General features: G+C 31.0%; 1 protein-coding gene across 4 annotated transcripts in view; it reads left to right on the top strand.

Annotated features, from left to right (window-relative positions):
* The window catches only part of LOC116766169 (teneurin-m), a 131,243-nt gene that overhangs the window by 72,731 nt on the left and 32,172 nt on the right, over nucleotides 1-26,340 (top strand). For all 4 annotated transcript variants that reach the window (XM_061522960.1, XM_061522959.1, XM_061522958.1 and 1 more), the window contains exon 4: nucleotides 18,136-18,174. In XM_061522960.1, coding sequence (XP_061378944.1) covers nucleotides 18,136-18,174 — 39 coding nt within the window. The remainder of the gene's footprint in view (nucleotides 1-18,135; nucleotides 18,175-26,340) is intronic.

Raw genomic sequence — 26,340 nt, 5'->3', positions numbered from 1 at the left:
ATTAATTTATTAGCTTTATTTGCCATTGCAATAAGAATTTAATGAAAATACAAAAAATATATATATTAAAACGATAAATAACGTAAAGTATAATATGTTCATTGTTGAGCAATTCATATATTTAATTTCGTTAAAACAATAAATTAATTTTGCATAACTAAAAAATATTTCAACATAAAATATAAAATGGAATAAAAGCTGATAAACTTTCACATCATATTTCAAATTCCGTAATGCTTTAACAAAACCTATCTTCACAAATATTTTCTGAAAATAAATAAACTTTAAACATTTTACGATGCACCAATTTAAAAGCGAGTGATCGAATGTAAACATACTGGTGTGTGTTACGTCTTAAAATAACATGGGCGTCTTAAACACCGTAAAAAACAACGGCCATTGAATAGTTTGTTCTCGCAAATATTTACGTTTCTTCGCCAGTAATGAGATGTACACTTTATACAACTTAATTTCCTATCGTTATTAACCCTGTATTTTACTTCACTTTTTCCGGCTGTGTGATTTTTTATGATTTTATAAAACCGTCTACTGCTTTACTAACTACATTTGCATTACATGATATTCTTATGTTAAAACAATGTAAGAAAATGCGATCCATTACAAATTAAGTGAATACTTTCATTGTTTTCTCATATTTCTATGTTTGTTTTCAAATAACTAAATAAATACTTTTTCTTTTCATTACAGGTAAGGATCTTGTCATTGTCATGTCAAGGTATTTGAAATATCGTCGGATATATATCGTTGATCAAACCATTGTCTATACATTAAATTTTCTATTTCCTTTCAATGACAACGTTACACAAAGCAAACTCCCGGAACTAACTAATCAAAACCCTTTACCGCGGAAAGGTAATTCGGCAAGTTTTCAACTCAATCAGTCCTTTAATATTTGCTCAAAACGAGAGTAATTTGCTTAAACGGTTGTCGTTCCAAAGTTTCTTGTTAGGTTATACTGACTTTTAACCAGTCTCAGAACGTGAAGAGCTTCTTGCTTGAACCATGTCTCCTAACACAGCCGTATTCTTTTTATTATAATTATTCATCCTCCCTCTATATTTGTTTTAATAAAAGCATAAATTACATTTGTTTTGCTGTATGCATTTTTTTATTTATTAGGTTAAAAGAATATTTATTCGATAAATACTTTGTTTATATCAGTTAAATGTAACAGGGAATATTGTATAAATGTAAAAAGTTTAGTCACTTGATTCTTGGTATTTGGTCTGCAAACATAGGAACGCCTAAATTATTAGCCCGTGTATTTTCTCAATAGGCTGTGTGGTTATTAACGAGCTGAGTATTAATCCACCAATTAAAACTTTGCTTATGCAAAACGTTCTCCAAACAACTTGTTTGGGATTTCAATGTTCTCGATTCTTTTGAACTTGGACGGTTTACCTTCACTTCCATTTTAAATCTGATTCATGAAATTTGGTTACATGTAAAATGTTCATTAATCTCACAATAGTATTATTAAGTAAAAACCAGGAAACTATTGCGTGTTTCATAATTTTATATCAAAAAAATGTATCTAGTTTGCTATTTACATTAAAAATTTCTTCGCGATTGATTTCCAATGAAAACAATGAAGTATAAATATCCAATTTTTTCTTTATTCTCAAAATAAAAAAAGCTAAACAAATGGATGGACTACTGTACTCAAGTAAGCCACCTACAAATTTTTCAGAGGCACCTCGTCGACTTTACTCCGACGCTCATTTGCTAAAACATCCGCTTCTGAATGTAGAACGCACTTCATAAATAGAGCTGGCGACAACGGTTCTGATTTAGACAGTAATGTTATATACTTAAGCCTGATATAAGAAAATACTACTTGTAATAGATCGTAATTTGATCTATATTACGAGTTGCTAAATAAATATGTAACGAAGTATTTAGTAAAATTAAAATATTACCATATTAGAATCGTAACACTTTTTTTAAATTTAAGATTACTTTAATAAATAGTATCAATTTCAGAAATTAAAATTTCGTCACTAAACTTCTAGTAAATGTTTAGCTCTTCTCCGTCTGAGTGATGAATGCAGCAAGTTTGTCGGTGTCAAGATGGAAAAAAAATCGCGACCGTAACCTAACGGAAATGAGAGCCGTGCCCTCACTTTGATTGGCAACCAAAGAAGGCTCTAAAAATGTTTACGAATTTTCTAGTTCAGGCTCAAATTACTATTAGCTTAATATTATGCAGTATTAAAATACTATATTAAATAAATTTAATTTTTCCGAATTCGAGAATGTCAAAATTACTAAAGGTATTTCAAATCACGCATTAAAAAATACATATGAAATCACCCAGTCAATAGCTAACTAATAAGTAACGTTAGCAAGATTTAGTAACATTGAAGCTATGAGCTTCCTACTTATAAATAAACCGGCATCACATTGAAATTAGGCGTCCATATAAAATAATGTCTGTCCATAAACGCTGAATGACAATTCTTTGTCCCATAAAACAGATGGGCTTAACGCTAGGCGTTTACGATTGGTAGCCCACTTCAGCCTGTACGCATTGACAGAGTGATGACGCTATAAAATTCTCACATAATATCGGTAAACGTTTGACGTGTAATCTTGTAGTCGTAAATGTTCGAAAACTTGGAATTACTCAACTCGATATCTATTCTATTTATTTTTTTGTTTTTCCGAATTTCGCATCCTATAGAGAGCAAAGGAAATTTAGATTATATTGAGATTGACATAAATTGATATGTGATGTATAATATATACACTTTATTTCTGAACCTTATCTTACAGATACAAAAATGGTTGATTAAAATTAAAATCAAACGTTCATAATGACTTACTCAGTTAAACATAGCATTTTTTAAAATCAAAACTTTATAAATTGTTGGCCAAGAAACTAAATGTAAATTAAGGTACAAAAAGTTCTTTGAAAATTGATAAGCCTCAAATTTTGCATTTCCTTTTTCAGACTTTGAATAATCTTTATTTTATACCTAATTCATATTTATTTTTACATAAAAATTTTGCATTTATTGTATAACCTTATATCAACAGAAAAATATTAAAATCAAGCAAGACCCAAATAACTCCAAAATAAATTAAATCTAAAATTTTTTCATTTCATTCCTTATCTCAAAAAGAAAATGAAAAGTATAAGACTTGAAACATTAATTATTAATCAGTTTTCAAGTACGAAATACTTATGAAGCTTACATAACGGAAAAGATTATTCAATTTGAGTAACTCTGAAAAGCGACGACTGCGACCGAAAAAGACGAGACCTGTGTATTTTTCAAACAAATCCGCCGCAGCAAAAGTTGTAGCGGAACGGATCCCGCTCGTCCGCCTTTTCCTACCATCTGAATTGCAAATGGCGACGCGATGACGGCTTTATATAAAACTAAAAGTGTCGGCCAAACTTCGGATTAAACTTCTCTGGCAGGTATAGAAACAAAAACCTCACTTACAATTATGATAATTTCGGTCGCATCTCACCGGATTGAATTTGCATGGGCGCTATCCATGCTTATGTCAATTGAGCTACCTGCTGATGAATAATGCAGCCGTGCCACTTACCTCAGACATTAACATATTTATTAATAAAATAAATATGAGACGTCTACTCCGCTCTGATATTCGACGACGAATGGCTACAGTTTCACCTTGCATCACTGTTGACGTAATGGAAATCCTGCAAACTTGCCAACTATACCTTACCGTACGTTGTTCTGAAATACTGTAATATATGGCATTCGTTAAATAAATTGAGTTAGAATGCGTCCGTTCATTCACCTAATGTGTACCGAATTAAACACAAATATGGCAGACAGAGAAAGGTTTATTCAAATTGTATTGGGTGTACTTTTAATTTATTTGCATTTATAATGACAATGATTTATACTGCGGATTGATATACTTATATGTTTGTAAAGAAAACCTATAATGAGAATTTTTAATATTTATGTAAAATTTACAACAAACAGTGAAATATCACAAATATGTAAACATATTTCACACAGTTTCGTAAAAGTAATTATATCATTAAACAAAATACCAAAACTTCTAATAGACAATTTTCAACTGAAAATCGTCCTAAAATGAACTGCTGGTTATTTTAAGTTTTAACTTTAATTGAATTTTGTATCAGAGAAGGCGTCAGCAGCCTCCGACAGCGACTTCCTATTAGTCGATGGGTTTTCAGGACGGGAAGATTATTTTACTATTTTTCTTCAAGATATACAGTTAATATCCATAGGGGTATTATAAAAATAAAATATTGAAACTTTTTTATTACAGATATAGAGAATTTACAATATTTTCTTTTTGTTATTTTACTGTTATTAATATGCAATGATTTATATAAAAGTTTACAATGATTTGAAACAAGTAATTCGGCTACAAGTAGTTGCTTTATAGTTTAAAGTATTATATTACAAAGATTATGGTAGATCGTAAAAGTAGTAACAGTGGTAAAAATTTCTCATGAACGACTTATTTACTTTGTGACATTCAGTATCGTCACCCTGAGCTCATTAACCTGATTACGGACAAACACATGAACACTGGCCTGTAATTAAAATTAAACAGCGATTATAATGAACTCACGCACTTAACATGTACTGTTATTTCTTTCAAAGTTAGACTCACCTAGATATCTGTTTGCATCATCAAGATAAAATCTCATATATTTCATGGTACTTTACCCTACCTTTATTCTTTTCATATAGACTTTACATTTTACATATGTATCAATTGTTATCCTGATCCTATTTAAATGGGTCGATGTTAGTAACCTAGAAATATATTTTATTAAAAAAAATTATGTTGAATGAAAAATTTTCAAGTAAATTTAAAGTCAATTTAATGACAACCTTTCCAAAAAACAACAAGAGTTGCTCAGAAATGAAACCTTTCTGTAAAGTATAAACCGTCACAGCTCTCTAGTAAGTATCCCGTATGTGTGCTTACGTGTAAAAGTGTGCGCACAAAATTTAATCTTATAGTCGAAGATCCTAGCAGTTATCTTTTTATATCCGCTTTAAATCATTAAATTTCCCCGGAGTATTCGCCATGAAAAGCCTAACAACCGGGTTCAGTGCATGAGGTCGTAAATTTTCAACGTTGCTAAATTAAATACGTGGAATGCAGGTGAAATTTTAAGAACTGACCTCCCCTTGAAACATCGCTCTCTTGAGATAAAGCTCTTTATAAATATAAACACAACTAGATTCTATTCAAATACAGACAATAGTTACATACACCTCAAACCCTAACGTTGAATTAGCATATAATTTTTCAAACCGTATATACATATGTCCACTTATGTATCCTTCAGAATATAAATTTAAAACTAGTGTTTGAAACAATTTTACTTTACATTTCCAATACATGAGAAATAACAATTAAAATTCATCTTTTACAATATCGAAGAGAGCTCCACCACTCTGCTAAAGTTTATCGATTAGCCTATGAATTTTTGAACGGTCAAGCTGGAACAGCCGACTACTTATAATACGGTCTCGTATCGTATATTCACTGTGCTGTGCTATTTATGGAACATTGTTTATGGAATCTTTAATGCACGGTTGCTCGATTGACATTTCTTAGTTAAACGTGATATTCTGTTAAAATGAAAATATTATGTTCGAACTTTTGAAGTTTGAGGCAGATTCGTTCATAAATTTAGAGTATACGATGATAAATATTGCAAAATTGTTATCGAAGTGGTTTCAGGAAAATTTTAATTTCATGAATTTATGCAAGTCTTGTTATATTAGTACTCAAATTTGTATTAGCCTTAACGAATATAATGTATTAATTTAATTATTAAAACACTACGTCCGAAAACAATATATTTTTCAAAAACTAAGCTGAATTGTTCAATTGAGGTATAATACATCAAATTAAGAAAAAATCTTCTTACTTTTCACTCATACATGTTTTAACAAATTTTTGTTAAACGACTATATATACCATACTTGATAAAGTATAAATTCGCATTCAAATTGTTGTTAAAAAATTATTAGGGTATCCCATGTGAATAAATCAATGGCGTAATGAAAAAAATAGAGTAATTTTTTTCATTTTTATTTCATGGAATTGTTAGACTAACTAACCATTTTTGAATATGAAATAACATGTATGATAACATAGTTTATAAAATAGTAATAATGTTTTATTATAAAATATACCTTATTTAATATGAAATTGTAAATTAAACAATTTATTTATAAACACAATAACTATAATTGGCTTCCATGGATTTCATTAGTATATAAAATAAACAATGATGCAAATGTAACATTTTAATAAAATGGCGTTATTGCAATAATTGAATTGGATTTACGCCTCCAAAATTCAGATCGCAAAAACATTAAAATTAATATTTACCTTTTAACTAGGTTCCCATTGGAATTTAATGGAAAACCTCCAAAGGCGAGAACTGCAAATTATATTTATGTAATTTATTAATTTCTACCAATCACAAATGAATATTCATTATTGAATTTTTTTTAATATTTGTCATACCTTTTCCGTTAAGGTATTTCGAAATGTATATTGAGAGATAAGACTATTAGTACAAGTTTATATGAAACCATACAGAGGACTTCACATACATAATTCGATTATAATATTTACAATTATCAATAGTAATCGTTTAATATGAGTCGTTATGAGACTTAAGAAATATCTGATTGGTTTTATTTATTACCAAATAACAACTCTGCGTGACTCAAACAGCTTGTTTTACGTTTACAGTTTACTAACTTTAATTGAGAGTTTCTATCGAAAGAATATCATACCATGTAATAAATTTCCATATAAGAGAAATAACCTCATATCACAAAAGATACTAATCTCCATAACGTCGATGTTAACAAAGGAGTATAACAAAAGTGAAGGTTACAATACATTTGTAGACAGTTATTACATTCTTGAATAATACCGAACACAACAATGAAACGGGCCAAATTTAATCAAGAACTAAGTTGTATTATTAATAAATGTATTGTTTCGGTTTTATTCCTGACCCGAGGTGCTTTACTTAAAGATAAATTCTTTAATATATTAACCAACAATACTTTATTGAATTATTAAATAAGAATGACAAGTCTTGGTTGACTCCTTATGTCTTAAGTAAATTCATAACTTGAAACTCTGAAGTGCATAGTTATTATTCATACCAAACTATAGAGGCCCGTCGCAACGCTGCAATCCTTCTACATTACGAATTTACAATTGAATTTTGTAGCTCGCGTGCTACAAAGTTTGTCATGGCTTGACCACTCCAAGCCCTACTTATTTCTAAGTTACTAAAGTGTATGTGCTTTTCGTTGTGTTGCGTTGTTACTTTTAATAAACTTAGTGTTACGATAAGTATACACGGGAAAAACCCAATGTCTTTATTTAAACTATTTTTAAAGTGACGTGCCCGATGTCAATAATTTAATTTTTCTGACTTTATTATAAATAACATTCTAATTTACCCTTTTACATATACTGATTTATTTTATGAGTTATTCTCACGTTATATTCTAAATGAAATATATTTTGATACTTAAAATAGTTTATGGATCATTGCAATACAGTTAAAACGAATATACACATTTGTATATGTACAATAGCAGCATTATTAATTATATTTTTATGATACGCTAAGAACTAGCAAGTAGGTCAGGAGCTGTAATTATTGGGACGTTTTTAAAAACCTACAGTATTTTTCCTCATTTGAAACGATTTACTTCCCCGATAATACAGCTGCAGATTTTCGCTGCATTATTTGATGATTAAACACCGATACCGTATTTACATAATCCTCGCGGTTTTGTGTCGGTTTGAGTACTTCATTCGCTTCATTATATATGTATGTATATTATTAAAGGGCTTTGTGTCACTTACACAATCACAATATTGATGTACGAATAATTTATATAGAAATAAAACTAATCGTCAAATACCCTGGTGTAATTTATAATTAACCTTGTGTATGTTTAAATTTATAAATGTTAAATATATGTAGTTACCCATCATATGATTGAAAATGACGGTTAAAGGGAGGGAGATAAAGGAAATTTAGATTTTAAAACAACTTCTAAGATACGGGTCCGTTTTGATCATTAGACGTTTAATATTGTACAGTTGGATATTATTATCTTTTAATGTCTTTGAAGTTCTTATAAGGGTAATCATCGAAATCAATCGTTAAACAAAAGCGTTGAACATATTGATTTAAAATTTTACTGGAACTGTCTTCTATAATAATAAAGAAAAGTTGCAGAATGTTGTTATTAGAAACTGCTTATTGGCGAAACTATGGAAGTTATCAATACAATTTTATATATTATTAAAGGCAGCCGTAAATATTTCATATATAAATCGTAAAAAGCGTTTTCAAATTACTTTATGCCAGCAAGAGTTAAGAGTTGCTTCCAATATGAGAGAGTACAGCCAACAAGAGCACAAGACTTGTACTTTAATAAAATTTTAATTAAAGAACTCTGATATAAAAATCTAAATAAATTCATAGACAAAATTTGATTCGTAAACTATCCTCATTAGCGGTAACGGATAAAGCTGTCTTTTAAATTAAATACAAACTGCTTGACATCTCAATTAATTCTCAACCACGCAAAATTAAATGTACGAGACTAGAACGTACATTCTCACCTCGTAAGTACTGAATGAATAAACAGGGTGTTTATATTCCATATTTAATCTCGTATCGGTATAATGTGCGGGTAGATGCATAATTCATAGCAGTTTTGAGGATAATCACAAGTATACCGTACGGTTTTAATTTGTATGAACGAATCGTTTTGAATTTTACTATCATATCTTACGCTTTCCTTTATGTTTGATAAATTATATTTCAATTACATATTCTGAATTAATTTAAAGTCTTTACCTTCCATTGGTCATGTATAACTGGTCCAAGGTATTTTAGCTTTTCTTGAAAATTTCTCACGTTCCAAGTCGGGACCGTCCACGTACATGTAATAAATATACCGTGGAATTATGAACTTTCTTCTTTATGTCTTTGAGAATTTACTAGTTCATAGAGTTCACTTTTATTCTCAACTTGCCACGTATTTATACTATTTGAACGGTCAGCAAAATTTTATGACATTTCCTAAATTAGGAATTATATTATTAACTCCATCTAATCATCAACTACACGACATAACAAAAGTTAAACTAAAAAAATCACTTATAATATTTCAGAGATTTTAATGTGGAGTATGTGTAAAACCGATCTTTATGTTTATTTCAAATATTAAATAATATAGTAAATGTTTCGGAAGAGACAAAATAATTATTGATAAAAATTACGCCATTCGATTTCGATTTAGAATTTTCTTTTTAGTTTCATAAATTTTTGGTTCTTAAAATTTGGGTATATAATATAATTTGAGATAATAATTTAATAACCATTTACTGCTTAGGGCAACAAATCTTAATAAAACAATGATTATCTAATGAACTTTAGTAGCATTTACACTATTAGTGCCTTACGTTTGTGACCAATTACTGTTGTGGGAATGCACTCTAACCGTATTGATTAAGTCTGGTCCTTTGCGCCTGGTCTTTAATCTCGGTCAGGGTCTTATATAGTATAGTATCTTGTAATCCTTTTATCATCATATATACGTATTACAGATAACTTTCAGAGTAATTATAAGCCAATAAACCATGTTATATAAAAAATAATGTAATAGTTATTTAAGACATTAATTTATTATATCTAAAGTTTTAATGTACATGACTTATAATTACAACAGAACGAACAAAAGTGAATCACTTACTGGTACAAAGTTATTTTTCCCACGTCATATTCAATATTCAAGTACAGTTTGTGCGGTATTTGATTTATTAAATGAAACAACTGGTGCTGCGGTTTGATTTGTTGACAAAATAGTTTAAAATTAAACTGTAGGGTTCACGTGTACGGGATTTCGAAATTTAATTTTTCGTTGCTAAGTTTGTCGAGGTTTATTGTTTGAAATATATTCACGTTTACATAAATAAATTAAGTTCTTATTTCCCATTAATAAAATTCTAATTAAAGCGAAAAAATAGATACAACGTTACTCTAGAATTACGAGATATTCGTAGACGATATTAAAGATGTGGGATCTATCTAAACAACTGTCAAACAACAATTTAAAATATGCTCAAAAATTATATAAAAAACCAGTTTATAGTAAGGGTCATTTTAAATTTTTGTTAAATTCTCATATTTTTTTTCTTTCATAAAAACTTTCTCCTGATAATAGCAAACACTACAATAAAAAAAAGTGAAATCAATCGAGACGTGATGGCGTAACCCATGAATGGATGGACCTCTAGAATAGACACAAGGCTTAATGCTGTAACATCAATTCGATCTTTATACAAAAACATGCATACAAACCATAAAACTTATTAATAGAATCGATAATAAAATCGGGAACAACAAAAACTAACAGACCCTCTAGGTGAACAGTTATAATGTGAGGGAGTACCATCCGTGCCAGGCACCACGTAATAACCTTTCTTGATTTAAAAGGGAATTAAGAGCTAGCTTGCGGTGAGATTTCATTTGGTACTAAATTGTGAGTTCGCTAATGGTGTTTAGTTTGATTGACGCTAGCCATTGAATTTCTGTATAATTGTTGAAAATTGAAATAAACGTCCAAAAATATAAAACCTGACGTTAGTTTAGGTGTGGTATCTTGTAAAGATGCTACGGATGGACTTGCTAACGAAAAAGTTATTTTCAAGTTTGGTCTTAAATCTGCTTATGTTTCAAAAGAAATCAAAATTGGATAATCACATATCAAATAAAAACAGAAGTTAAGCTGCTCTTTTCTGGCGAGTATTCATGTACTAGCAAATAGTACTACGATGAAACTATTTAAATGATGAAACTACAAAAATTGCATTTTATTTAACTTATCGAGTCACGTAAGCTTTAAAAACATTTCTTTACATTTATCTTGAAAACATTAACGCTTTAATGGCTTCCAGCCTTGAGTTACAAATGAAAGCCATTACCTAGTTTTAGAACGGTATGGACTTATACTTTCATGATCAAAGTAGGTTTTATTTTTAATCTATTATTTTCCTAAGAATTTAAAATAACTGAAAAATATAAAAATATTTTAAATTCTATAGAAAATGTCAATGAAATTGTAGCGTATTAGAGGTATTCCAATAGAATAGCCTTCAATAATTGCATCTTAATTAACATAAAATAAATATATAAAAATATCTTTGATACTAAGATCAAAGTAAGGAGATCCCTTTAAACGATTTCAAGAAAAGTCAACTCACTTGTAATTAAAACGTCGAAAAGAAATTGATCGTTTACAGAGTATAAAGTTTGAAAACGGGAAATCCCCATATATGACAGGAGCGATTCAGCTAGTCACTATATCACTTTGAAATTAATGAAAGGATATTGACGTTCCCCCATTTATCTTTTCTTGTAATTTAACTTCATAGAAACGCAAGTCACTGATGGGAAATCGCGAGTGCACTTGATTACTATCTTGTCTTTGATGTGAAATACACTACGTATTAAGACCATGTGTCTTATTTTCAATACTTGTAATGCATAATTTTGGAACTAAATGTAGTATTTTATTTTGTTATTCCTATACTATATATGTAGTTTATAAATGTAATTACAAGTTAACACTTTGAATGGCGCTGGATGTGTCGATTGGACGAGATCCCAGCACGTCCGCGATTGAATGTGCATATGAATGGTCAGTGTTGTTTTTAATATATCGATAGCAATTCTGTTTGTAATTTTAGCTTGATTTTATTTCAATAAAAAGTCGTCTCTGTTTGATGAAATTCCTTTTATTATTACGATGTGCTGATTAAAAAACAAAATTATAAAAAAATAACTTAATTTTAACAATATCCTGAAAATTTTTTATTATTATTCTTATTGAAATGTAAATATACGTATCTCTATGCAAATTAAATGGCAATCGAAAAGGAATTTTTAGAAGAAAAATTAATGCATACTTCTAACTAAAAATATTGCTTATAAACTATAACGAATGCTTTTTGCAGACTGGTGTTAATATTCTTTACAATTTCACCGTCTCATCCGTTCACCCCAAATAATACCACTAAATGAGTTCGCGGTTTAATATCGATAAAATGGATTCCCATCCCTAGCAAATCGCAGGATTTGCACATTCCGTTCGTATTACCATGTCAAACGCAACGCCGGAGGGCGAGCTTGTGAATTTTTAACTATTTACCTAAAATATATACTTTTTATTTACGAAAAGAAAGATGGTATATTTAAATTTACATAAGATGTTTTTATTTCATTCGTTTAGACAAATCAACATAATCATATAGTTGGCTTCATATATAAATATTATTCTTTAAAAAATACACTTCATGCTCAACAAAACTTAATAATAAAAATTCAATCCAAATCACCTTTTATACAATTTTAAAGGCGCCTTATCCGTATTAATTTTACCGAACATTTCGCCATAATTACACGTTCAAAGGTAGAAGACGTTTCTATAAGACCATTACGTATCAAACATCAAGACGAAAGCTTGCTAATCTGTTAGAGGCTAAGGTCGGTTTTTGAATGAATCAGGATTTATACAGGATAAGCGGATTTGAAAGGAACGCGTGATCAGATGCTGATTGCGTCCGACCCCACCTCGAATCATATTTTAATATTGTGAATAGGATGTTACGCGGAATTAAATCCGAATTGTTACGTGGAAGAATCTGTACGTGTTCAATTAGACGCGTGGATTAGCACACGTAAATCAGCGGGATTTTTTTTTCATATATAGAATGTCGTTAAACTATAAACAACATTACTCAAAAACATAGTTTTTGACGGCTTCGCAAAGTTGACGTCCTAAATGTATTCTCAAAAACGCCAACAACATTTTTTCAAAATTTATTATTTATTTGTCACCGTTATAATAAAATATTACACCGTTGAATATTGATTCATAATTTCAACTTAAAATAAAAATTAAAAATAAATAATTTATATTTGTAATATATTTTAATTAGAGTAATATAAGGCAAAAACTTGATATAAGTTAAATTATTTATTAATAAATTTATCTTTACAAACAACAATCTTAAAATTTTTGCAGTTAAAGCCCATGATATTTAAGTGCAAAGAATTCTTAATTACATCTCACATTTGAATAAAATAATGCTAACTCACCATAACAAAATCCTATTTAAGAATTTTCCGGCCTCTATTGTTGTGAAAAAAATTCGCATTTCATCACATTTTTCGCCTTTGCAATATTTATTTTCATATTTTAACACGCACAGCTTATTTCCACTTAAATTTTAAGATAATATTTAACATTTGTAATGGATGATTAATCGTATCCATAAATGGAAATTAAACAAAGATTTTCCAAATCTTATAGAATGATAGTCCTGAAATCAGATACTTCCCTATCTGAAAACGCCTTTATGTAAACGCTTTTTAATTTACGCATATGCTGAACGTTTCTTTTCACCGTCATTTTACTTAACCTCCCGTTTTCGCCGGACAGAGATAAATTACCACTTAGGCATGTGGTTAAAAAAAGTAATCAGTCATTCCTGGCCCTGATAATCTGATGGGTTTGAAAAGGGTTCCAGTCTTAGAATTTTTGTAGGCTTTTTTAATTTGGTTCAAGTTGTCACAGAAAAACATATATTCTACGCGAGAAAAGGCTATTTATTGTAATGGTTTACATAATCTTTTAAGTTCGTGAATCCTATTGAGCCCCGAGCGATTTTCTATTTGGTTGATTTTTGGATTTTTTTGACAATGGTTGGTGTTTTACTTATAAGGGTATACGTTCTCGTTCTGTAATAAATAATTAAGCTATTACAGAATCATTTGGTATTAAAATGATAGCAAATATAATTGAGGACTCGTATTTATAGTATTGTGACTGAATTGAATTTCATTATAAAAAATTCGTTGAATCCTATTAGAAAAATATCTATTGGATTAGAAATTTGAGTTGCCACGGATGTAGGGATTTTTTTGTCGTTATTTTTTATTTCAACTTAACAAGTAATACTTAACAATAAAGCTTCAAATTAACCCCGTAGGACATAACTGCTGCATGAGATCCAAACCTCATACGAAATGATAAAACGATATTACAACTTTACCAACATCAAGGCGAGCACTACCACAATATTTAAAATTGTAATCCAAAGAAACATGTTCTTTCTTCGAGAAGCACTTTTTAGAAAAATAAAAATACGGAAAAAGCTGCAAGAATTTTCTTTAAATATATCCACCGACAGTTTTGAGTGAGTAAGCTGTAAAATAAGTGAAAAATATCCAATCGGTCATACAGTGTTTGTCATAATTTCAAACATTCGTATTCGCAAACAAAACTCAACCTCTCACCCTAAACGCAAATAGCATCTCTGTTCCGTCGCAGGAATAAAAAAACTTTGGTCAAAACTACATTGACTTTTTCACTTAAAACTAGTTTATGTTACTAGTGACACCATAATGGACTTTCATTATTCATTCGAATATAAATTGCATACAATTTAAAAATAAAGATCCTCGATAAATAAATCTTCGCATTGCTTTCGACATAAGAGCACAAGAACATACACTGGTATTTCAAAACGTGTGCGTCAGTTAACCGCTGCAGTCCTACATATTTGGTCTTGCGTCCATTTTGAGCCGCTATGTATGGAAGCGGTCCCTTTCCTTATATGGGACTTGTCCCATTGCATCGAACTGGGCACAATTGTCGGTGGTTTTGTATCGGCTAAATCTACCTGTGTTTTCTGATAATAAGGCGTTATTGTTGTTTTGTTGTCTTAATATGATAACATATTATGTATGAACATAGCATTAGAACCTATTATAATAACAAAACTTTATTTTTAATTTCTTTAAGCAGTATACAATAAAAAACTATTATTGCCAGGTATCTAAATAAAATAAAATCTTTAGGCGGGTGCTATTGAAGATTACATCAACGGACAAACTTTTTCCTCAAAACCCCCCAACTACGAAAAGGGTTCAATAAGATTGTAATCTAAGAAAGTAATATCCTTTTGGATGCGTTAAACTCTTATTTTATGTGAAAAAAATATTTAACGGCGCAGAAAATCATCGCAATCATGCCAGTTACATCGTAAATAATGCTTTAAAATAAATGAAATGAAGCTGTTTCTGTGTACGAGTGATACTAAAATATACCTAAATACTTTAAAAATATTAATTAAAACATTGTCTTAAATTATGACTTAAGTAATGTGTCTATTACAGTTTATGCATTTAAAGTAAATTCTAGAAGGGACCCCAATTTATATAATTAAACATGTAATTTATAAACAATTTATTTATAAGAAAGAAATTTGGCAAACAAAAAATAAATCTCAAGTACAAACATTACATAACAAGTTCTGTACCAGGTTATACAGCTGGGGTGTGGCATCTCCCAGATAAGGAAGATATGTCCATAAAAAGAAAGCGGCCGGTCGCCATTATCAACCCAACATTTTAATTGCAAAGTTTCTTTATCGATGTAATTCATTTAAATGGATTCCCTTTTTTAATATCACGCAACAAACAGAAAACGATAATACGGCTTTGTATTACACATTCATAAACAGTCATTAAGACAAATTACCAAACGTTTTCTGTTAATAAAATATTCAATAAACACCAGTTGCGACTACACATTTATGTCCCAATGAAAAGTAATTATAATGTTAACGTATTAAACAATATTATGCTATCATTTTTATCCATTGTATATTTTTTTACCGATTTCGCAAAATTTAAATTGATTACCGACATTTCTCCTAAAAAACCTTGTCGAACAATTATATGTTATAGAATATATTAGTCATTAATTTATAGACCTTTGAGTTTTCTTGTAAATTAAAATTATGAATTTATCCGCTAATTTACTAATAGTTTTATTGATATTCAATGAATGAATTGTTAATAACTTGTTTCTTTTTTTTATAATATGGCCTTCATCCGTGCAAAATTGTTTCTTATAAAATGATTTAATTATGAAAGAGAGTAATGATCTAAAGTTTTAATTTGCTTATTGAACACAGTTTTATAGAAAATCTCTTTGTTATATATTATATTTATAAATATTATTTTTTATATATAAAAACTATTCCATACTACACTTTTAAATGAATCTCCGATAAAATTTATTCATACATTAATCATTTAAAACTGTCATTAAAAATCTATAAAAAAATAATCGATTAAATACTAAGATACGATATAAAATTTATACATTAAAATATAACTATAAAAAGTGACTCATCAACACCTGGAGCTTAAGGCAAAAAACTGTTGCTTACTTGTTGTTATTTACTTAAAGTTTAAATGTTACCTTTTTGCTGGCACGATTGAGTAATACTTAAACGTATATAAATTGAATGGATGTGAGTACATTGAGTAAATTTATAGAGGCAAATTGATCGTTTTGAGTACAATAAAATAAATGAATGGACGCTTTAACAAAGCACATACGAATGCGAATTCAAATGTCCCCACATTTTGTATAACCGTAACGGCTAATTCTAGTTACCATTCGTGATATCAACTTCCGGGAGGCCACGTGCGACGGCTCACGACTCAATGGTCACGACGCGTTTTGTCGTTGTAACTAAATCATCTGTCGTGGATACCGCGATCACGCTCTCATTGTGAGGTTAACATGTTTCCGATTGTCTATATTGACCCATTTATTTGGTCATTTATCGTAAATCTACGTACCTCGATAGGCCATTAAAGTGATTCACGATTTATATATAATATAGTCTTAAAAATGTTTTAATTATATTCGTTTTGACTTTCCAAAATCTACAAAGATGTCTTAATCACAAAAAATTATAATCATTCGTGAATTTTTTTTCTATTTAGCTTTAGATATCGTACCGCGTATTTTCTGTAAAAATAATAATATTTTCGGGACACTGTACATCCGTTACAATAACTTCATAGTCAGATAGAAAAACACCAACTAAATAACTCGACGCCAGAAGGCTCTGCTCGGGAATGCGGAAAATTTACTTCGCAAATAAAAAATATATTCACTCAGTATTTATTTTGTTGAAAAAGCAGACGTATTTGTATATTCTGTCATTGTGGGGCAATGGTCCCGATAATGAAAGGTTTTTATGGAAAATCCTAAAAACCCTCAGGCTGAAAATAATGTTTCTTTTTATAAAAAGAAATTTTGAAATATCTATAAAAGTATATATCTACGAGAGTTTCATTATTTCACATTCTATTCGAGACAGAAGAACTTTTCAATCCATATTATTACTTGGAAACATTTTAATGGACAAATCCTTCCAAAAATCATTTATAAACTTTTCAAATAAAATATTATTCGCAAATCTTAATCTTAAAGTAATGATATGTAGGAAACCAAAGGTCGCTTTATTTTCGAGACTTAATTTTCTCCCATCGTCTTTGTTAACTAGTTCAATACTGTATGACTGTTGTATTTCATTCATTCGATATATTTGTGTTCTTTATTAACTTCTATTGAGAGGTGTACTCTAAAATGTTACAATACAAATGTACAATCGCGTACACTCATATCTATATTATTAATATTAAATCCATTATGCTGAAGACATCTGTTTAAATAGTGAAGCGAAAACAAGATTGAATAATTTATTTAGTTGATACTAATTCCATATATTTTTTTAAATTCATATTAATTTGATATAATATCTTATTTGATAAATACAATAATAGTTTTACCTCATTTATTCAATAAAATAAAATATAAGATTCACAAGCGAGATCATAACAAACACCGTGCCAAGTCAAATTATTAACACCAGACCGAGTATTACCGACGATACACACGGCATAGGTGTTAAGTGTTACAAAATGTCAATCCAGACACGAACAATTAGCAGGGTCAGAAGCGGTTGGCATGGCAACGCGTACACACCTCGCTAAACAAACTAATTGGCCTCTGCTTTTATCTCAATGAGAACGTAATTGATGAATGAAATAAATCCGTGAACTTAAGGATCTTTAGACAATTATTTACTATTAGGGGTTTTGAATGTCAATTGTGCGCTTGATTGTAATTTATTGTGTTTTGTTTGCAGGCATGCTGAGATCGACCTTCGACCGACCAGATCACGAACGTAAGTTACTTAATTTAATCAATTCTTTTTATGGATTATAAAAAATATAGTGACCAATGCCTACCTATTTCAATTAATAAATTCGCATTACAAACTTATTGAGCAATTTTAAAAAGCTATAAGAATCAGAATAAGTGACGTCTACCATTCTTGAATCTATATTAGAAAATATGAAGCCTATGGTTTTAATTTCTACTTTGGATATACGGAAGTATCTAATATAAATAGATAGGGTTATATTAAATGCAGGTACCACGAGAGAAGCACCAGTTCCACGTGAATATTAATTTTGTTTAGTCCGCTCATTCGAATATTACATTGAATTTTGGAGAAATCAATTTCGGAGCCGCCTCAAAACTTTGTCATTCAGTTGCAATGTCTCAGTTTAGCTCATATCTAGCTACACGCTTCAAACCAACTTTCTCGTTGGCGAATATATATAGAATTCATTATTTCTATGACTGTTATTTTTTTTTCCTACCTATAATAATTTAAAAAAAATCACTAAGAATTTCTTATAACTATATGTTTATTTATGATTATCAAACAAAACCTTACTCATTGTAGTTAAATATATTCTTAGTAAATTGTTGAATAATTATTTGAAATAAGGTCAGCAACACATGAAGACATAGAAAAATATAACATCATACACCATGGCATTGGATCCAAGTAAGCAAACTTACGCCTAACAGAAACCAACCACGTCAACCCTCACTACATTATAACCAGCAAATTAGGACGGTTGAAAGCGATTGTTTAAAACTTTTATAGCAAGTTACAGGTTTTCAGCGACTTCGCTGCTTTAGCGCGGTTTATATGAGCTAAACTAAAGCGTTGTAGTGCTTGCTTCTGGATAATGCAGTAAGCATACATTGATTCCATATATTATAAATCGGTTGTTTCAAAACCTATTAAACGAAAATTACTTAAAAAAATATGTTGCCATAGTGGCTTTAAATAATGTGCAATGAGCAAATGTTTCTAATTTCGCTTTTTATGATAGGATCATTAATTTTTGTCTCGTATGCAGCAAATCTTTTATTTTTAGTCATACTAAGTATAAAAATATATTTGAAGTAAGTGAATTAAATAAGGATAATAATACCTATGTTACATTAAAAACCTAAATCCAAAACAGAAAGCAGTGAAACTTAATTCTAAACGCAGCACCAAAACTTGACCTACATTAACAAAATTAAAAGAAAAACCCGTTCTCTGCATTGCAATTAACAAAAACCTTACTCTTTTGAAGTTTGTAAAGCCTGTTATATAAAGAATTATAAATAATTGATGAATTGGCCTATGATATTTTAAGACGTCGCAAAATTATGAACTAAATAAGTGGGTTCTTTAAAGAAAGTTCTACTTGATGAAGCAGGTAATAGGCAGTTTTAATTACGCTGACTCAACAGCGTAAGAAAGCGTTGATATCGCCCTCATTTAATAATATAGCACCTCATTATTGGCGTTACTTTGTAAGGTATAATAGTGCGAAGAGTTTTCTTTATGCCGATGACATGATTAATAGTTTCAATATTATGATCGTAAACACTACGTACAATATGAAATATTTGTTTAAGTGTTCCGTACTGAATTCTCTCAAGTATTTTGTTATCCAAGTGATATTTGCTTTGGGTTGGAACATGGATATTTGCTTTGGGTTGGTTATTAATTAATAAGAATAAACAAAAATATAAGGTCTAGTATATTTTTTATTTACAAAGAGAACTGAAAGCTTTCTTATTCTTATTCACTTTAAAAAGTTTCTAATTTTTGAAATACAACGAAACTACCGACGTTAAGCGTAATACGAACTTTATTTATCGTTCCATCTCTCCATTACTCGGATATAAGGAGAGTTTGAGGAATTTGGCTCGTCTCCCATTAACATTAACTGTCAGCAATATCAATATAAATTTTCATTCTGTGAACGTTTTAAATGCTTGTAGAAATGAAAAAAGACACTCAACACAAACGACTACCTGAATCACTTTTCTGTTTAATGAAGGGCAATGTCGTTAAGACGAAAAGAGGCTCGATTTAACGGAAAAACTCTCTTATCTATGTAACGATCAGGCATTATTTTACGAGATGGAACCTGGAGTGAATTTGCATTATTTTTTATCGTTTAGACGGCTGACACTTGATGTTCAGAATTTTCTTTGTTAAACAGAACAATAGCCCCTGAATTCAAGTTTTACAGCGAAGGTTTGTATGATGTTTTGAAGTGACAATAAGAAGAAAAATTGCTCCTTTTTGTAGTAACATAATATTGACTCTTACAATTGAGGATCCCTTGTCATCTTGTATTGTTTTGATTACCGAATATCCCTCAGCCTATAAACGTTTGCGCATTTTGTCGTATCGTAATGAAATTTTCGTCATACACATAACATCAATGTTTAATAAAAATACTCCTAGTTATTTCAATATTTTTTATCTCTTATAATAATCGGTGTTTAATAATTGTCGTGCATTATATCGTCATTGACACGAGCACGCTCAGCTTATGAATAAACTTCTCACAAAAGTCTAGACGTGCAGAGATTACGTTCATTCTGTCCCAAAAGGAATGAAAGATCCAAACTAACATTAAATATTAAAACTACTTTTCCTTTCGTAAAACTACTTTTTATGCAAGTATGGAAATAAAATAGGTTAATTCGGAGCAGAAAATACTAAAACCTTAATAATGAAAATACTTCTAAATTTATCTTTGTTCCAATAGCAAAAGATAGCTCGCATATTGTTTACTTCAATAACATTCATACCATTCTTGTCCCTTAGATATCATGAACCTAGGAAGCAATTTTCCCTTTTCTCTGTTATGTCTTACTAGCATTGGGTTCTAATATTCTCTACGGTGTGAATTATCGACATCGATACGGTTATAGCTGCAAAAATTCCACCCAAACCATAACACTGCAGTGTATGTTTCATAACTATACAGCACATTTGTTTCCTTCCCTTTGTTATTGTTATTGCACTTCCTTCGTTCATGGAACACTCGTTGGTGCTGTTAATATATTACGCTGTTAATATGCTATGATATGCTGTTAATATGCTCTTATCATTATAAATCCTACATAATTGTCTGTAATTATATGAAGCATTACTTAATGGATGTAACGGAAAAAGTAATTTGCAAAATCCGATTCGCCTTATCAAACTTCAACGCTCGACTAATTTTGTGAAAAAGTTGGGAACAATTTGCAGAACTCGCAAAGTCCAAACGTAAATACAAAGTGTTCTAAAATATTCACTCGATTCGGAAAAAAAACACTGCGAACTTTATTGTATCGAAATGAGAGTTTGCAGTTTATCTTGCGACTCCGCCTGGGACATCGTAACTTCATTCCGAAGTTTGATTAAATAATATTATCATTCCAATTCCTAATAAAATATGTATAATTAAAACTCTAACCACTTATCTCTCGCAAAACTACAAATATTTTTTGCGTCAACCAGAAGCACGTATTTTATAACTACAGGTTTGTAGTAATATACAGGGTTAACTCTTTGAACATAGTTTATTATTTTATGAAAATTCTCCGAGAGCAATAAGCACCAGCTCTTAACAACTAGCTGCATATAAAACAGTGGCAGCAACTATGTTGTAGTAATGCCAACTTTAACTGTTCCTAGTTAGTTTTTATGGCTTCTTGGATATGTGGCTCTCCGTATATAAGTATTACGTTTTTATTTTTTAAATCAGCGACTTTAACAAGAGTAGGGAATACCTACAAACAGCTCTTAAATCATATTTTTTCAGACAGTTACCTTGAATATTAATGCTAAAGTTTGATCCTACGATTAAACCATTTTTAAAGAGAAATGAAATTTAATTCGTTTAAATAAAAAGGAGGTAAGGTTATTGTAGTAACTAAAAGCCGGAAAGTTTACGCGACTGTTCGCTTTTAATAAACTCGCTCCATTAAATTGTTTCAATTAACAAGGTGAGCTTGTAAACTCATTGTTGTGAAATGTCCTTACTTAAATCCAATTTGTAACATTTTATCTTTCAGATAAAATTAAAGACATCCAAATTATTGACAAAAAGAAAACAAGAAAATTTTATCTATTCCAGAAAAAAACGCCAGTATGTATTGTAAAACGAAACGACACGTGCATGCCGGCTGTGAGCTTTCGTTTGTGAAACTTGACCATTCGGAAAACAAGAAAAATAGCTTATGCTATAAAACGCGGTCCAATAATATGTCTCATTGTATAACCAAGAACGTCTCATGAAGAACTAAATCGCTGACTAACGAGGCGTTTTCAAGTGCCTCGCGTTCATCTACCACATGCCAGCAAATCTTTCCGCATTGTCCAACAATTTCCAGCGGGATCCCATTGTCCAGCCAAAAAAGCACCTCACCCCTAAATAATACTAACAGCTCACAAAAATATAATATTACATGTTTTTCCCATCTACAATTATTAATACCGGTTTTTTTTAATTTTTTATGTTGTCAAAATATAACAAGAATGCACCATCAATTAATAGCTGCAACTTGACATGAAAACGTTTGATTACTACTTTCAAAACTGCTTTTGAAATCATTCCTCGTAATTTTTTTACTATTTTATTGGTAACCAGTGTCTGCAAGAACAAATAGTTAAACTTTTCCTTTTCCTATTGACGGCCACGTCTTTGTTCTTCATGCTAGTTCAAATGATATTGCTTTGTTACCATTTATTCTGCTTGCGTCGCTTTATGTAAGAATTTCGTTAATGAGCTCCGATAGTCAAAGTTTAGTATGATTTTGTAAGTAATTTGGATGTCTGTAACACGCGCTTATTATATAACTTTGTATTTAGAGAATTTCATATAGATTATAATAATGCTTTACTTAAACTTGTCTAAGAACAAAACAAAGTTTTCAAATTGGATATTTGAGAGGAGGCCGCGATCAATTGATATCTATTTTCAATAGCTTAAATCTTGATATCATTAAATGGGGACGTAGATATGTAAATTTTTTAAAATGGGTTTTTAACATCTTTCAGCAAAAATAACGATTTGGCGAACATTCAAAATCTGTTATTATTATTCATATTTGAGACGGTCAGGGAAAAAGTCGTCCATAAATAAGTAAGAATATTAATAAAAAGACTACCTTTTTAAATTAACACCACAATTTCCAATTTTATAAAATTCATCCAATCCCTTCTATAGGGTTTTCCATTAAGGGCGCTTGATCTTTGAAATGCAAAAAAAAATACATGTAGGAAGATATTTGCGAAATTTTTTTTATTTGGAAGGTCTATCGACCCCATTATGTATGGAATATGACATCATTCAAATGACCGCCACGGCTTCGGTTGGTGGCGCGCACACGAAAGGTCCAATTTTCGATGACTCTGGCGCACAAATCGGGCTGTATTTGATCGATGGCGTGGGCGTATGTTGACTTTGAGGGCATCGGTGGTTTGCGGCTTGTTGGCATAGACCTGCGACTTAAGAAAACCCCACAAGAAAAAGTCAGCGGGTCAAATCGCACGATCTCGGTGGCCAGTTCACGTCGCCTCCGCGCGAAATGACCATGTCCAGAAATTGCTCGTGCAGAACTTCCATCGTAGCGTGTGCTGTGTGGCACGTAGCGCCGTCCTGTTGAAACCACATGTTGTCCAGATCCATATTCTCGATTTCAGGCCAAAGAAGTTGGTTATCATCGACCGGTATCGCTCACCATTGACGGTGACGGCCATACCATTATCGTTTTCGAAAAAATACGGACCAATCACGCCTCCGGCCCAAAATCTGCACCAAACAGTCACTTTCTGCGGGTGCATTGCCACTTGGTGAACCTCGTGTGATTGGTCTCGTCCCAAATACGGCATTTTTGCTTGTTGACATAGCCATTCATCCAAAAAGCGCCTCGTCGCTGAAGATGATTTTTTTGCCAAATCGGCGTCAACTTCCAACTGCTCTAATGCCCAGTCAGCGAACACACGGCGCTGTCTATGGTCATTAACCTTGAGCTCTTGGGTCAGCTGGATCTTGTACGGGTGCAGGCTCAAGTCACAACGCAAAATTCGCCAAGTTGTCGTCTGCGAAAGGCCGAGTTCCTGTGCGCGACGCGGAATTGACTGCCGCGGGTTTTCGAGGACACTGTCGCGCACACAGCGGCGATATTCTCGGCAGATCTCGCGTTACGTTGACGCACGGAACCGGCTGATTGTTACTGACCCGGTTGACTCGAATTTGTCCACCATCGATGGATAGTCGACTCGGCAGGACGATCATCGCGACCGTAAAACGGGCGAAGTGCGCGGAACGTTGCTCGAACTGAAGACCCATTTCATAAAACAATTTTATGATTTGCACGTGCTGCTCGACACTGTAACCTGCCATGGTGGTTGGGAGGACGGAATGAATATAACACACTGCATTTGACAGCTGTCACTCAAACAACATGGCCGCAATCAGCTGTCAAAGTTCAAGCGTCCCTATTGGAAAACCCTATATTAAAAATGAAATGGATACAATATTTCTTTTCTTATTATCTATTACATATCTCTTGATATTATTATTTTTAATTAATGCCAATAAAAAAAATACCTTATTAGTAGGTAAGACAATTACATCGATGTCAAGAAATTTCACGGTAATCGTTCTTGACTTCAAGTTTTACCAATTAACTATTATGCACACTCTACCACTTGGGTACTTCACTCTAATTAATACATATTACATTTTGTGTAATTACGTATATTAGTAAAACGTATTTCATAATATAAGATTATTTATTGCGTGTTCAAAACAAGGGAAAATTCAGAATGAATAACAAAGAACTATAGTATATGAAGGTAATATTCTTCTTATTCTAATATAAATTTCCGCGACATTAACATATCGTTTCCTCTTCTAAGGCTTTAGAATATCAATGTTAACCTATTCATATATTGTACAAGAATATATTTATAATCATCAAATCTGTATCTTAAAAGTCAAAAATATGTGCAACCTTTAAATATGTCCATATTAGTAACACGCAAGCAAGCTAGTGTCTTGCTCTTGAACTCAGAAATATAGTAAATTTCGCATGGACCATTTCACGCGAAAATTCCCGCCTTTTAAATTTACTTAATATTTCACGTGGCACCATCTGGGTACTTATTCCTTATCCTTTTTATTTCATTTTTTATTTCACAAGTTGTTGGCATTATAAAATGATAGCTATTTACTTTGCCATAGTTTAGATAATGTTTTATATATAAGAAGTTGCACCATATACAATCATTAGTGTTATAATATCTTGATTTGTCTTACAATCATAAAAACTATCTATTCAGGAAGAAGATAAACTAATAAAAGCTGAATGGCCTTAAAAATGTCCAGTGTTACAACCAGATCGTCATCAAAATTGGAATTACGGGTCGTTACTTGAAGAGTCCCCCTCGTATTGGGGATACCAAAACAACTGTACATTGTAATTGCTTCAATTTGCCACCGAGCACAGCCGCGGAGCAGATTGCTAATGACGTCACACACTACTTGTCTACGATATTTAGATGATGCGATCACGGAACGACTACGATAAAAAAATCATCGATATCACACGACTTGCACGTGATAAGTACCTTACCCAATCACGTAGCGTAATTTATTCATAACATCTGAATTGTACAATAGCAATAATATTTATAAAAATCGAGGTTAAAATGCCGTCAAAGTCTTTCAAACCCATTTTGCATGTCTCTTTTATTTAGCACATATTTGAACTTATGCCCTATATTTATTCTTAGACAACACAATCATAGAAGAATCGCGCTACTCACCGCAGTTGTTAAAAGTCCTCCATTGCTGCCCACAATTAACGCTCGCTTCAAGTTTTCTTGCGAGTGGAAAATAATTGCGATTGAGTCAAAAATCGTTTTTTGCTATCTGACGCCAACTTAATTGGTGCTTAAATAGCGAATTCATTTCTCGATAACATTTTAATAGGCCAGCAACGATTCTTAAAGTTTTGTATATCGAATACTAATGTGTCTGACATTAAACATGAAACAAAAAAACATAATTGGATGATAAATCTACATATATACAATAATGAAATACTTAATCAGTATAAAATGTTTTTTTTTAACTTTAACTATTCAGTTTCTAATTAAATCCTACAGAATTTAACTTGACTAGTTTTGTTAGTTTCACTCATA

This window comes from Danaus plexippus, chromosome 15 (assembly GCF_018135715.1).
Source record: "Danaus plexippus chromosome 15, MEX_DaPlex, whole genome shotgun sequence".
Taxonomy (NCBI): domain Eukaryota; kingdom Metazoa; phylum Arthropoda; class Insecta; order Lepidoptera; family Nymphalidae; genus Danaus; species Danaus plexippus.
The sequence above is the reverse complement of the archived record's forward strand: the minus strand, read 5'-3'. Positions and strand labels throughout refer to the sequence as shown.